The sequence below is a fragment of the Symphalangus syndactylus genome, chromosome 9 (genome assembly GCF_028878055.3).
Source record: "Symphalangus syndactylus isolate Jambi chromosome 9, NHGRI_mSymSyn1-v2.1_pri, whole genome shotgun sequence".
Taxonomy (NCBI): Eukaryota; Metazoa; Chordata; class Mammalia; order Primates; family Hylobatidae; genus Symphalangus; species Symphalangus syndactylus.
Window position 1 is genome coordinate 55624618 of NC_072431.2, and position 13385 is coordinate 55638002.

Consider the following 13385-nt stretch of genomic DNA (forward strand, 5'->3'; position numbering starts at 1 on the left):
TTTTGTATTTTTACTAGAGACGGGGTTTCACCATGTTGGTCAGACTGGTTTGAAACTCCTGACCTCGTGATCTGCCCGCCTCAGCCTCCCAAAGTGCTGGGATTACAGGTGTGAGCCACCACGCCTTGGCCCACCTGCAGCATTCTTGATGGGACCTTCACCAGAGCCCCACCTGTGGGCACTTGTCATGGGCCAGGCCCTTCAGGGTAGGGTTGGTGTCTTTCTTTTTGGACCTCAGCTGCAGCCAGCTGCATTTATCACACTCCTCGGTCCATGGGGTCATTATTATGGTCTCTGCAAAGCCTGTCACTTGTCCATACCTTTTTGTTTTGTTTGAAGATGGTGTTTTTGTTTTTTTGAGATGGTGTTTCACTCTCGTTGCCCAGGCTGGAGTGCAATGGTGCAATCTTGGCTCACCACAATCCCTACCTCCCGGACTCAAGCAATTCTCCTGCCCCAGCCTCCCAAGTAGCTGGGATTACAGGCATGCACCACCACGCCCAGCTAATTTTGTATTTTTAGTAGAGATAGGGTTTCTCCATGTTGGTCAGGCTGGTCTCAAACTCCCGACCTCAGGTGATCTGCCTGCTTCAGCCTCCCAAAGTGCTGGGATTACAGGCGTGAGCCACTGCACCTGGCCTAGTTTTGTTTTGTTTTTTAAAAAAGATGGGGAGGTCTCACTATGTTACCGAGGCTGGTCTCGAACTCTTGGGCTCAAGTGATCCTCCCAAAGTGCTGGGGTTACAGGCATGAGCCACTGTTGTTGGCTCTAAAGATGTAATTCACATACTATACAATTTGCCATTTAATTATACAATTCAGTGGTTTTTAGTATATTCACAAATATGTGCAAACATCACCACGGTCCATTTTAAAACTTCATCACATCAAAAAGAAACCCAGGCCAGACACCTATAATCCCAGCACTTTGGGAGGCTGAGGCAGGAGGATCACTTGAGCCCAGGAGTTCAAAACCAGCCTGGGCAACAGAGCAAGGAGCCATCTCTACAAAAAGAAAAAATTAGCTGGGCGTGGTGGTGCGCACCTGTAGTTCCAGTTACTTGGGTGGCTGAGGCAGGAGGATTGCTTGAGCCCAGGGGTTCAAGGCTGCAGTGAGCAGTGATTGTGCCACTGCACTCCAGCTTGGGTGACAGAATAAGGCCCTGTCTCAAAAAAGAAAAAAGAAAAAACAGGCCAGGTGCAGTGGGTCACATCTGTTATCCTACCACTTTGAGAGGCCGAGTTGGGAAGATTGCCTGAGCTCAAGAGTTTGAGACCAGCCTGGGCAACAGGGTGAAACTCCGTCTCTACTGAAATACAAGAAATTAGCCAGGCGTGGTGGTGGGCACCTGTAGTCCCAGCTACTCAGGAGGCTGAGGCAGGAGAATCACCTGAACCCAAGAGGCAGAGGTTATAGTGAGCCAAGATCACGCCACTGCTCTCCAGCCTGGGTGACAGAATGAGACTTCGTCTCAAAAAAAAAAAAAAATTGTGCTTTATATCATGTTTTTTATCTAACTTATTCACCAATTACTATGTGTTTAGCTCTGTCCAATGTATATTTCATACATTGATTATAACTAAAGCCAAATTCCTTTAGATCACAGTGATGTCCAACTTTTTATTTTTTGCTAGTTTCTTTTTCTTATTTTTTATTTTTTGTTTGAGATAGAGTCTCTGTCATCAGGCTGGAGTACAGTGGCGTGATCTCGGCTCACTGCAACCTCCACCTCCTGGGTTCAAGCGATTCTCCTGCCTCAGCCTCCCAAGTAGCTGGGACTACAGGCACTCTCCACCACCCCCAGCTAATTTTTGTATTTTTAGTAGAGACGGGGTTTTACCATGTTGGCCAGGATGGTCTTGATCTCTTGACCTTGTGATCTGCCTGCTTCAGCCTCCCAAAGTGCTGGGATTACAGGTGTAAGCCACCATGCCCGGCCTATTTTTGCTAGTTTCTTAGCCATAAAAGTGACATCCTGTTATTTTTATTTGGTTTTCTTCTATTACTAATTATTTTAAGCATCTTTTAATATGCTTGTGAACTTTTTCTGGGATTTTCTCTATAAATTATCTGTTCATACCCTTTGTCCATTTTTGTTTTCTTTGACTTTTTGTCCTTGTTGACTGGCACGAAGTTTCTTGTATATTTTATTTTATTTATTTTCTGAGACAGGGCCTCACTCTGTCACCCAAGCTGGAGTGCAGTGGTGCAAACACAGCTCACTGCAGCCTCGAACTCCCAGGCTAAAGTGATCCTTGTGCCTCTGCCCCCCAGGTAGCTGGGACTACAGGCGCTCGCCTACCATGCTCAGCTAATTTTTTTTTTTTTTAGTAGAGACAGGGTTTTTCCATGTTGCTGGTCTTGAACTCCTGGGCTCAAAAGATTCACCCATTTTAGCCTCCCAAAGTGCTGGAATTACAGGTGTGAGCCACTGCTCCCAGCCCCTTGTATATTTTATTTATTTATTTATTTATTTTGAGGCAGAATATTGCTCTGTCGCCCAGGCTGGAGTTCAGTGGCATGATCTTGGCTCACTTCAACCTCTGCCTTCCTTGTTCAAGTGTTTCTCCTGCCTCAGCCTCCCGAGTAGCTGGGATTACAGGTGCCCACCACCATGCGTGGCTAATTTTTGTACTTTTAATAGAGATGGGGTTTCACCATGTTGGCCAGGCTGGTCTCGAACTCCTGACCTCAGGTGATCCCCCTGCCTCAGTCTCCCAAAGTGCTGGGATGACTCGTATGAGCCACGATGGCTGGGCACCTTTGTATATTTTAGATACTGATTTCTCCTTGATTTTGAACTTTGTAAATTTCTCTCCCATTTGTTACTTCTGTTATTAGGTCTGTTGTGTCTAATATGAATGTGTCTAAGTTGGGGTTCCTTGAATAGATAACCTTGATTTTGCATAATCAAACTCACCACATTTTTGGTCTTACAGTTTTGTGTAGGGTCCAGCCCTCCAGGGCCTGTAGGTTTTTCTCTTCGTGTGCAGAGATGAGAGATCATAGAAATAAAGACACAAGATGGCTGGGCGCGGTGGCTCATGCCTGTAATCCCAGCACTTTGGGAGGCCGAGACGGGCGGATCACGAGGTCAGGAGATCAAGACCATCCTGGCTAACACGGTGAAACCCTGTCTCTACTAAAAATGCACAAAGAAATAGCCGGGCGTTGGGGCAGGTGCCTCAGCTACTCGGGAGGCTGAGGCAGGAGAATGGTGTGAACCTGGGAGGCGGAGCTTGCAGTGAGCCGAGATCGTGCCACTGCACTCCAGCCTGGGCGACAGAGCGAGACTCCGTCTCAAAAAAAAGAAAGACACAAGACAAAGAGATAGAAGAAAGACAGCTAGGCCGGGGGGACCACTACCACCAAGACGCAAAAAACAGTAGTGGCCCCAAATGCCTGGCCGTGCTGTTATTTATTGTGTACAAGGCAAAGGGGCAGGGTATGGAGTGAGAGTCATCTCCAATGATAGGTAATGTCATGTGACTCACGTGTCCACCAAACGGGGCCCTTCCCTATTTGGTACCCGAGGCGGAGAGAAAGAGGGGACAGCTTACGTCATTATTTCTTCTATGCATTTTATTATTTTTATTTATTTATTTATTTATTTTTTTATTATACTTTAGGGTTTTAGGGTACATGTGCACAATGTGCAGGTTTGTTACATATGTATCCATGTGCCATGTTGATTTCCTGCACCCATTAACTCGTCATTTAGCATTAGGTGTATCTCCTAATGCTGTCCCTCCCCCCTCCCCCCACCCCACAACAGTCCCCGGAGTGTGATGGTCCCCTTCCTGTGTCCATGAGTTCTCATTGTTCAATTCCCACCTATGAGTGAGAACATGCGGTGTTTGGTTTTTTGTCCTTGCGATAGTTTACTGAGAATGATGTTTTCCAGTTTCATCCATGTCCCTACAAAGGACACGAACTCATCATTTTTTATGGCTGCATAGTATTCCATGGTGTATATGTGCCACATTTTCTTAATCCAGTCTATCGTTGTTGGACATTTGGGTTGGTTCCATCTCTTTGCTATTGTGAATAGTGCCGCAATAAACATACGTGTGCATGTGTCTTTATAGCAGCATGATTTATAGTCCTTTGGGTATATACCCAGTAATGGGATGGCTGGGTCAAATGGTATTTCTAGTTCGAGATCCCTGAGGAATCGCCACACTGACTTCCACAATGGTTGAACTAGTTTACAGTCCCACCAACAGTGTAAAAGTGTTCCTATTTCTCCACATCCTCTCCAGCACCTGTTGTTTCCTGATTTTTTAATGATGGCCATTCTAACTGGTGTGAGATGGTATTTCACTGTGGTTTTGATTTGCATTTCTCTGATGGCCAGTGATGATGAGCATTTCTTCATGTGTTTTTTGGCTGCATAAATGTCTTCTTTTGAGAAGTGTCTGTTCATGTCCTCTGCCCACTTTTTGATGGGGTTGTTTTTTTCTTGTAAATTTGTTTGAGTTCATTGTAGATCTGGATATTAGCCCTTTGTCAGATGAGTAGGTTGCAAAAATTTTCTCCCATTCTGTAGGTTGCCTGTTCACTCTGATGATAGTTTCTTTTGCTGTGCAGAAGCTCTTTATTTTAATGAGATCCCATTTGTCGATTTTGGCTTTTGTTGCCATTGCTTTTGGTGTTTTAGACATGAAGTCCTTGCCCATGCCTATGTCCTGAATAGTATTGCCTAGGTTTTCTTGTAGGATTTTAATGGTTTTAGGTCTAACATATAAGTCTTTAATCCATCTTGAATTAATTTTTGTATAAGGTGTAAGGAAGGGATCCAGTTTCAGCTTTCTACATATGGCTAGCCAGTTTTCCCAGCACCATTTATTAAATAGGGAATCCTTTCCCCATTTCTTGTTTTTGTCAGGTTTGTCAAAGATCAGATAGTTGTAGCTATGCGGCATCATTTCTGAGGGCTCTGTTCCATTGATCTATGTCTCTGTTGTGGTACCAGTACCATGCTGTTTTGGTTACTGTAGCCTTGTAGTATAGTTTAAAGTCAGGTAGCGTGATGCCTCCAGCTTTGTTCTTTTGGCTTAGGATTGACTTGGCGATGCGGGCTCTTTTTTGGTTCCATATGAACTTTAAAGTAGTTTTTTCCAATTCTGTGAAGAAAGTCATTGGTAGCTTGATGGGGATGGCATTGAATCTATAAATTACCTTGGGCAGTATGGCCATTTTCACGATATTGATTCTTCCAACCCATGAGCATGGAATGTTCTTCCATTTGTTTGTATCCTCTTTTATTTCATTGAGCAGTGGTTTGTAGTTCTCCTTGAAGAGGTCCTTCACATCCCTTGTAAGTTGGATTCCTAGGTATTTTATTCTCTTTGAAGCAATTGTGAATGGGAGTTCACTCATGATTTGGCTCTCTGTTTGTCTGTGATTGGTGTACAAGAATGCTTGTGATTTTTGTACATTAATTTTGTATCCTGAGACTTTGCTGAAGTTGCTAATCAGCTTAAGGAGATTTTGGGCTGAGACAGTGGGGTTTTCTAGATATACAATCATGTCATCTGCAAACAGGGACAATTTGACTTCCTCTTTTCCTAATTGAATACCCTTTATTTCCTTCTCCTGCCTGATTGCTCTGGCCAGAACTTCCAGCACTATGTTGAATAGGAGCGGTGAGAGAGGGCATCCCTGTCTTGTGCCAGTTTTCAGAGGGAATGCTTCCAGTTTTTGCCCATTCAGTATGATATTGGCTGTGGGTTTGTCATAGATAGCTCTTATTATTTTGAGATACGTCCCATCAATACCTAATTTATTGAGAGTTTTTAGCATGAAGGGTTGTTGAATTTTGTCAAAGGCCTTTTCTGCATCTATTGAGATAATCATGTGGTTTTTGTCTTTGGTTCTGTTTATATGCTGGATTACATTTATTGATTTGCGTATGTTGAACCAGCCTTGCATCCCAGGGATGAAGCCCACTTGATCATGGTGGGTAAGCTTTTTGATGTGCTGCTGGATTCGGTTTGCCAGTATTTTATTGAGGATTTTTGCATCAATGTTCATCAAGGATATTGGTCTGAAATTCTCTTTTTTGGTTAAGTCTCTGCCAGGTTTTGGTATCAGGACGATGCTGGCTTCGTAAAATGTGTTAGGGAGGATTCCCTCTTTTTCTATCGATTGGAATAGTTTCAGAAGGAATGGTACCAGTTCCTCCTTGTACCGCTGGTAGAATTCAGCTGTGAATCCATCAGGTCCTGGACTCTTTTTGGTTGGTAAGCTATTGATTATTGCCACAATTTCAGAACCTGTTATTGGTCTATTCAGAGATTCAACTTCTTCCTGGTTTAGTCTTGGGAGGGTGTATTTGTCGAGGAATTTATCCATTTCTTCTAGATTTTCTAGTTTATTTGCATAGAGGTGTTTGTAGTATTCTCTGATGGTAGATTGTATTTCTGTGGGATCGGTGGTGATATCCCCTTTTTCATTTTTTATTGCATCTATTTGATTCTTCTCTCTTTTCTTCTTTATTAGTCTTGCTAGCGGTCCATCAATTTTGTTGATCTTTTCAAAAAACCAGCTCCTGGATTCATTAATTTTTTGAAGGGTTTTTTGTGTCTCTATTTCCTTCAGTTCTGCTCTGATTTTAGTTATTTCTAGCCTTCTGCTAGCTTTTGAATGTGTTTGCTCTTGCTTTTCTAGTTCTTTTAATTGTGATGTTAGGGTGTCAATTTTGGATCTTTCCTGCTTTCTCTTGTGGGCATTTAGTGCTATAAATTTCCCTCTACACACTGCTTTGAACGTGTCCCAGAGATTCTGGTATGTTGTGTCTTTGTTCTCGTTGGTTTCAAAGAACATCTTTATTTCTGCCTTCATTTCATTATGTACCCAATAGTCATTCAGGAGCAGGTTGTTCAGTTTCCATGTAGTTAAGCGGTTTTGAGTGAGTTTCTTAATCCTGAGTTCTAGTTTGATTGCACTGTGGTCTGAGAGACAGTTTGTTATAATTTCTGTTCTTTTCCATTTGCTGAGGAGAGCTTTACTTCCAACTATGTGGTCAATTTTGGAATAGGTGTGGTGCGGTGCTGAAAAAAATGTATATTCTGTTGACTTGGGGTGGAGAGTTCTGTAGATGTCTATTAGGTCCACTTTATGTAGAGCTGAGTTCAATTCCTGAATATCCTTGTTAACTTTCTGTCTCGTTGATCTGTCTAATGCTGACAGTGGGGTGTTAAAATCTCCCATTATTATTGTGTGGGAGTTTAAGTCCCTTTGTAGGTCACTGAGGACTTGCTTTATGAATCTGGGTGCTCCTGTGTTGGGTGCATATATATTTAGGATAGTTAGCTCTTCTTGTTGAATTGATCCCTTTACCATTATGTAATGGCCTTCTTTGTCTCTTTTGATCTTTGTTGGTTTAAAGTCTATTTTATCAGAGACTAGGATTGCAACCCCTGCCTTTTTTTGATTTCCAGTTGCTTGATAGATCTTCCTCCATCCCTTTATTTTGAGTCTATGTGTGTCTCTGCACGTGAGATGGGTTTCCTGAATACAGCACACTGATGGGTCCTGACTCCTTATCCAGTTTGCCAGTCTGTGTCTTTTGGTTGGAGCATTTAGCCCATTTACATTTAAAGTTAATATTGTTATGTGTGAATCTGATCCTGTCATTATGATGTTAGTTGGTTATTTTGCTCGTTAGTTGCTGTAGTTTCTTCCTAGCTTCGATGGTCTTTACCGTTTGGCATGTTTTTGCAGTGGCTGGTGCCGGTTGTTCCTTTCCATGTTTAGTGCTTCCTTCAGGAGCTCTTTTAGGGCAGGTCTGGTGGTGACAAAATCACTCAGCGTTTGCTTATCTGTAAAGTATTTTATTTCTCCTTCACTTATGAAGCTTAGTTTGGCGGGATAGGAAATTCTGGGTTGAAAATTCTTTTCTTTAAGAATGGTGAATATCGGCCCCCACTCTCTTCTGGCTTGTAGAGTTTCTGCTGAGAGATCAGCTGTTAGTCTGATGGGCTTCCCTTTGTGGGTAACCCGACCTTTCTCTCTGGCTGCCCTTAACATTTTTTCCTTCATTTCAACTTTGGTGAATCTGACAATTATGTGTCTTGGAGTTGCCCTTCTCGAGGAGTATCTTTGTGGCATTCTCTGTATTTCCTGAATCTGAATGCTGGCCTGCCTTGCTAGATTGGGGAAGTTCTCCTGGATAATGTCTTGCAGAGTGTTTTCCAACTTGGTTCCATTCTCCCCATCATTTTCAGGTACACCAATCAGACGTAGGTTTGGTCTTTTCACATAGTCCCAAATTTCTTGGAGGCTTTGTTCATTTCTTTTTATTCTTTTTTCTCTAAACTTCCCTTCTCTCTTCATTTCATTCATTTCATCTTCCATCAGCGATATCCTTTCTTCCAGTTGATCGCATCTGCTACTGAGGCTTCTGCAATCTTCGCGTAGTTCTCGAAACTTGGCTTTCAGCTCCATCAGCTCCTTTAAGCCCTTCTCTCCATTGGTTATTCTAGTTATCCATTCTTCTAATTTTTTTTCAAAGTTTTTAACTTCTTTGCTATTGTTTTGAATTTCCTCTTGTAGCTCAGAGTAGTTTGATCGTCTGAAGCCTTCTTCTCTCAACTCATCAAAGTCATCCTCCATCCAGCTTTGTTCCGTTGCTGGTGAGGAACTGCGTTCCTTTGGAGGAGGAGAGGTGCTCTGTTTTTTAGAGTTTCCAGTTTTTGTGCTCTGTTTTTTCCCCATCTTTGTGGTTTTATCTACTTTTTGTCTTTGATGATGGTGATGTACAGATGGGTTTTTGGTGTGGATGTCCTTTCTGTTTGTTAGTTTTCCTTCTACCAGACAGGCCCCTCAGCTGCAGGTCTGTTGGAGTTTACTAGAGGTCCACTCCAGACCCTGTTTGGCTGGGTGTCAGCAGCGGTGGCTGCAGAACAGCAGATTTTCGTGAGACCACAAATTCAGCTGTCTGATAGTTCCTCTGAAAGTTTTGTCTCAGAGGGGTACCCGGTTGAATGAGGTGTCAGTCTGTCCCTACTGGGGGGTTGCCTCCCAGTTAGGCTGCTCAGGGGTGAGGGACCCACTTTAGGAGGCAGTCTGTCCGTTCTCAGATCTCCAGCTGCGTGCTGGGAGAACCACTACTCTCTTCAAAGCTGTCAGTCAGACAGGGACATTTAAGGCTGTGGAGGTTCTCGCTGAGTTTTTGTTTGTCTGTGCCCTGCCCCCAGAGGTGGAGCCTACAGAGGCAGGCAGGCCTCCTTGAGCTGTGGTGGGCTCCACCCAGTTCGAGCTTCCTGGCTGCTTTGTTTACCTAAGCAAGCCTGGGCAATGGCGGGCGCCCCTCCCCCAGCCTCGCTGCCGCCTTGCAGCTTGATCTTAGACTGCTGTGCTAGCAATCAGCGAGACTCCGTGGGCATAGGACCCTCCGAGCCGGGTGCGGGACACAATCTCCTAGTGTGCCGTTTTCCAGGCCCGTTGGAAAAGCGCAGTATTAGGATGGGACTGACCCGATATTCCAGGTGCCGTCTGTTTCCCCTTTCTTTGACTAGGAAAGGGAACTCCCTGACCCCTTGCGCTTCCCGAGTGAGGCAATGCCTCGCCCTGCTTCGGCTCGCGCACAGTGCGCTTCACCGACTGTCCTGCACCCACTGTTAGGCACTCCCTAGTGAGATGAAACCGGTACCTCAAGCAGAAATGCAGAAATCACCCGTCTTCTGTGTCGCTGGGGCTGGGAGCTGGAGACCGGAGCTGTTCCTATTCGGCCATCTTGGCTCCACCCTCTTCTATGCATTTTAAAGACTTTAGTACTTTCACTAATTCTGCTGCTGCTATCTAGAAGGTGGAGCCAGGTGTACAGGGCAGAACATGAATGCGGACCAGAAGCATGACCACTGAAGCACAGCATCACAGGGAGAGGGTTAGCCCTCTGGATGGCTGCGGGCGGGCCTGACTGATGTCAGGCCTTCCACAAGCGGTGGTGGAGCAGAGTCTTCTTTAACTCCACCAGGAAAGGGAGACTCCCTTTCCCGGTCCGCTAAGTAACGGGTGCCTTTCCCAGGCACTGGCGTTACCGCTAGACCAGGGAGCCCTCTGGTGGCCCTGTCCAGGCATAACGGAGGGCTCACACTTTTGTCTTTTGGTCACATCTCACCGTGTCCCTTCAGCTCCTATCTCTGTATGGCCTGGTTTCTCCTAGGTTATAATTGCAGAACAAAGATTATTATAAAATTGGAATAAACAGTAATGCTACAAACTAATGATTAGTAATATTCATATATAATCATATCTGTAACCTATTTCTAGTGTAACTGTTCTTATTCTATATATTTTCTTTATTATACTAGAACAGCTTGTGCCCTCGGTCTCTTGCCTTGGCATCTGGGTGGCTTGCCACCCACAGTTTTGGCTTTTGAAATTTTAAGCTCTTCCCTGCTTCTAGGTCAAAAGATATTCTCCTACTTTATTTTTATTTATTTATTTATTTATATTATTATTATCATTTTGAGACAGGGTCTTGCTCTGTTGCCCAGGCTGGAGTGCAATGGCGCAACCTCAGCTCACCGCAACCTCCGCCTCCCGGGTTCAAGCGATTCTGCTGCCTCAGCCTCCTGAGTAGCTGGGATTACAGGCACATGCCACCACACCTGGCTAATTTTTGTATTTTTAGTAGAGAGGGGGTTTTACCATGTTGGCCAGTCTGGTCTTGAACTCCTGAGCTCGTGATCCACCCACCTCAGCCTCCCAAAGTGCTAGGATTACAGGCGTGAGCCACCACCCCTAGCCTATTTTTATTTTTGTTTATTTATTTATTTTTTTGAGACAGAGTCTTGCTCTGTGGCCCAGGCTGGAGTGTAGTGGCGCAATCTTGGCTCAGTGTAACCTCTGCCTCCCGAGCTCAGGCGATTCTCCTGCCTCAGCCTCCTGAGTAGCTGGGATTACAGGCGCGCACCAACATGCCTACCAGATTTTTGTATTTTTTTGTAGAAACAGGGTTCACCATGTTGGCCAAGCTGATCTCGAGTTCCTGAACTCAGATGATTCGCCTGCCTCAGCCTCCCAAAGTGCTGGGATTATAGGCATGAGCCACCATGCCTGGCCTGCTCTATATGTTTTTTGTTTTTTTGTTTTTTTTTTTGAGACAGAGTCTTGCTCTGTCACCCAGGCTGGAGTGCAGTGGCACAATCTCAGCTCACTGCAACCTCTGCCTCCCAGTTTAAGCGATTCTCCTACCTCAGCCTCCTGAGTAGCTGGGACTGAAGGTACATGCCACCACGCCCAGCTAATTTTTGTATTTTTAGTAGAGAGGGGGTTTCACTATGTTGGCCAGACTGGTCTTGAACTCCCGATCTGAGGTGATCCAACCGCCTCAGCCTCCCAAAGTGCTGGGATTACAGGCATGAGCCACCGTGCCTGGCCTCCTCTATATGTTTTAATCTTCACAACAGCTCTGTGAGGTAGATGCTATTTTTATCCCCATTTTACAAATGAGGAAACTGAGGCACAGAGAGGGTAAGTCACTTGAGAAAGGTCACTTAGCTGGTAAGTGGCAGAGCTGAGATTGGAGTCTGGCTACCCTATCCCTGCCTTCCTGCCCACTTCTCTCTCTCTTTTTCTTTTTTTTCTGTTCTTTTTTTTTTTTTGAGTCGGAGTCTCACTCTGTCTCCCAGACTGGAGTGCAGTGACACGATCTCAGCTCACTGCAACTTCCACTTCCCAGGCTCAAGCAATTCTTCTGCCTCAGCCTCCCGAGTAGCTGGGATTACAGGTGTGCACCACCACGCCTGACTAATTCTACTTTCAGTAGAGACGGGGTTTCACCATGTTGGCCGGGCTGGTCTCAAACTCCTGACCTCAAATGATCCACCTGCCTCAACCTCTCAAAGTGCTGGGATTACAGGTGTGAGCCACCGTGCCCGGCCCCCACTTCTGTCTTTCAAGGGTAGGGATAGGGCATGAGGGCAGACGCTGTGGCTTGGAAGTGCCATCTTGTCTACCCCCACTCTGAGCATCATGGTAAGCCCATGAGTATTGAGCCTCGCATTCCTGCACCTTCCCCCAGGAACATCGACACCCTCATCGTTGACGTCTACCCTGTGCTGGACACCCCTGCCAAGCAGGTCCTGTGGCAGTTCATCTACCAGCTGCTGACCTATGAGGAGCAGGAGCTCTGTCAGGAGAAAATCGCATGCTTCCTGGGCTACACGGCCATGACAGGTAAGCATCCTCTCCCCTGCCACTTCCCTGCCTGCAGCTGCTGACTGTCCAGCTCACCAGGTGAACAGCCAGACACCTGTTCTCACCTGTGAAGGTGTTTGCTTGTTTGTTTGTTTGTTTGTTTGTTTTGAAATGGAGTCTCACTCTTGTGCCCCAGGCTGGAGTGCAATGGCACGATCTTGGCTCACTGCAACCTCCGCCTCCCTGGTTCAAGCAATTCTCTTGCATCAGCCTCCTGAGTAGCTGGGACTAAAGGTGCATGCCACCACGCCCAGCTATTCTTTTGTATTTTTAGTAGAGAAGAGGTTTCACCGTGTTAACCAAGATGGTCTCTACCTCCTGACCTCATGATCCGCCCGCCTTGGCCTCCCAAAGTGCTGGGATTACAGGTGTGAGCCACCGCGCCCAGCCTTTTTTTTTTTTTTTTTGAGATGGGGTCTTGCTCTGTTGCCCAGGCTGGAGTGTCATGGTGCCATCACGGCTCACCACAACCTCAACCTTCTGGGCTCAAGCGATCCTCCCGCCCCAGCCTCCCAAAGCACAGGAATTACAGGTGTGAGCCACTGCATCTGGCCTCACCTATGAGGTCTTACAGCTGATTTGGGCCCCTCCCGCATAGATGTGTCCACAGCCATGCACGTACACACCCAATACACCAGGGCTAGGCCCACACGTGGCCCCACGGACGTACCTTCCCAGCATGACCTTTATGTAGCATACACAACATAACCTGAGACTTTAGACACTGCACCTAACCACCTGCAGTCTCAGTTTTTGCACCCACAAAATGGAAGTGGTCTCAGTGGCTGCGCTCTGTACTCTGAGAAGTGGAACTTGTGAGAAGGAACTTGTGTAAGGCTGGACGCGGTGGCTCACACCTATAATCCCAGCATTTTAGGAGGCTGAGGTGGAAGCATCACTTGAGCTCAGGAGCTCAAGATTAGCCTGGGCAACATAGCAAGAGCCTGTCTCTACCAAAAAAAAAAAAAGTTTTAATTTAGCCAAGTGAGATGCACACCTGTAGTCCCAGCTACTCAGGAGGCTGAGGTGGGAAGATGGCTTGAGTCCAGGAGATCGAGGCTGCAGTGAGCTATGATCAAGCTACTGCACTCCAAAAAAAAAAAAAAAAGAAAGAAAGAAAAAAGAAGGAAACTCACGTGGTTGCCATTTACAGACATGCCAACACCACCACCAG

The 13385-nt window shown here is 45.6% G+C and overlaps 1 protein-coding gene across 7 annotated transcripts in view; it reads left to right on the top strand.

Moving 5' to 3' along the window:
• GRID2IP (Grid2 interacting protein) overlaps window positions 1-13385 on the top strand; it is a 61042-nt gene that overhangs the window by 31618 nt on the left and 16039 nt on the right. For all 7 annotated transcript variants that reach the window (XM_055292303.2, XM_055292308.2, XM_055292309.2 and 4 more), the window contains one exon: window positions 12036-12190. In XM_055292303.2, the coding sequence (XP_055148278.1) occupies window positions 12036-12190 (155 nt within the window). The remainder of the gene's footprint in view (window positions 1-12035; window positions 12191-13385) is intronic.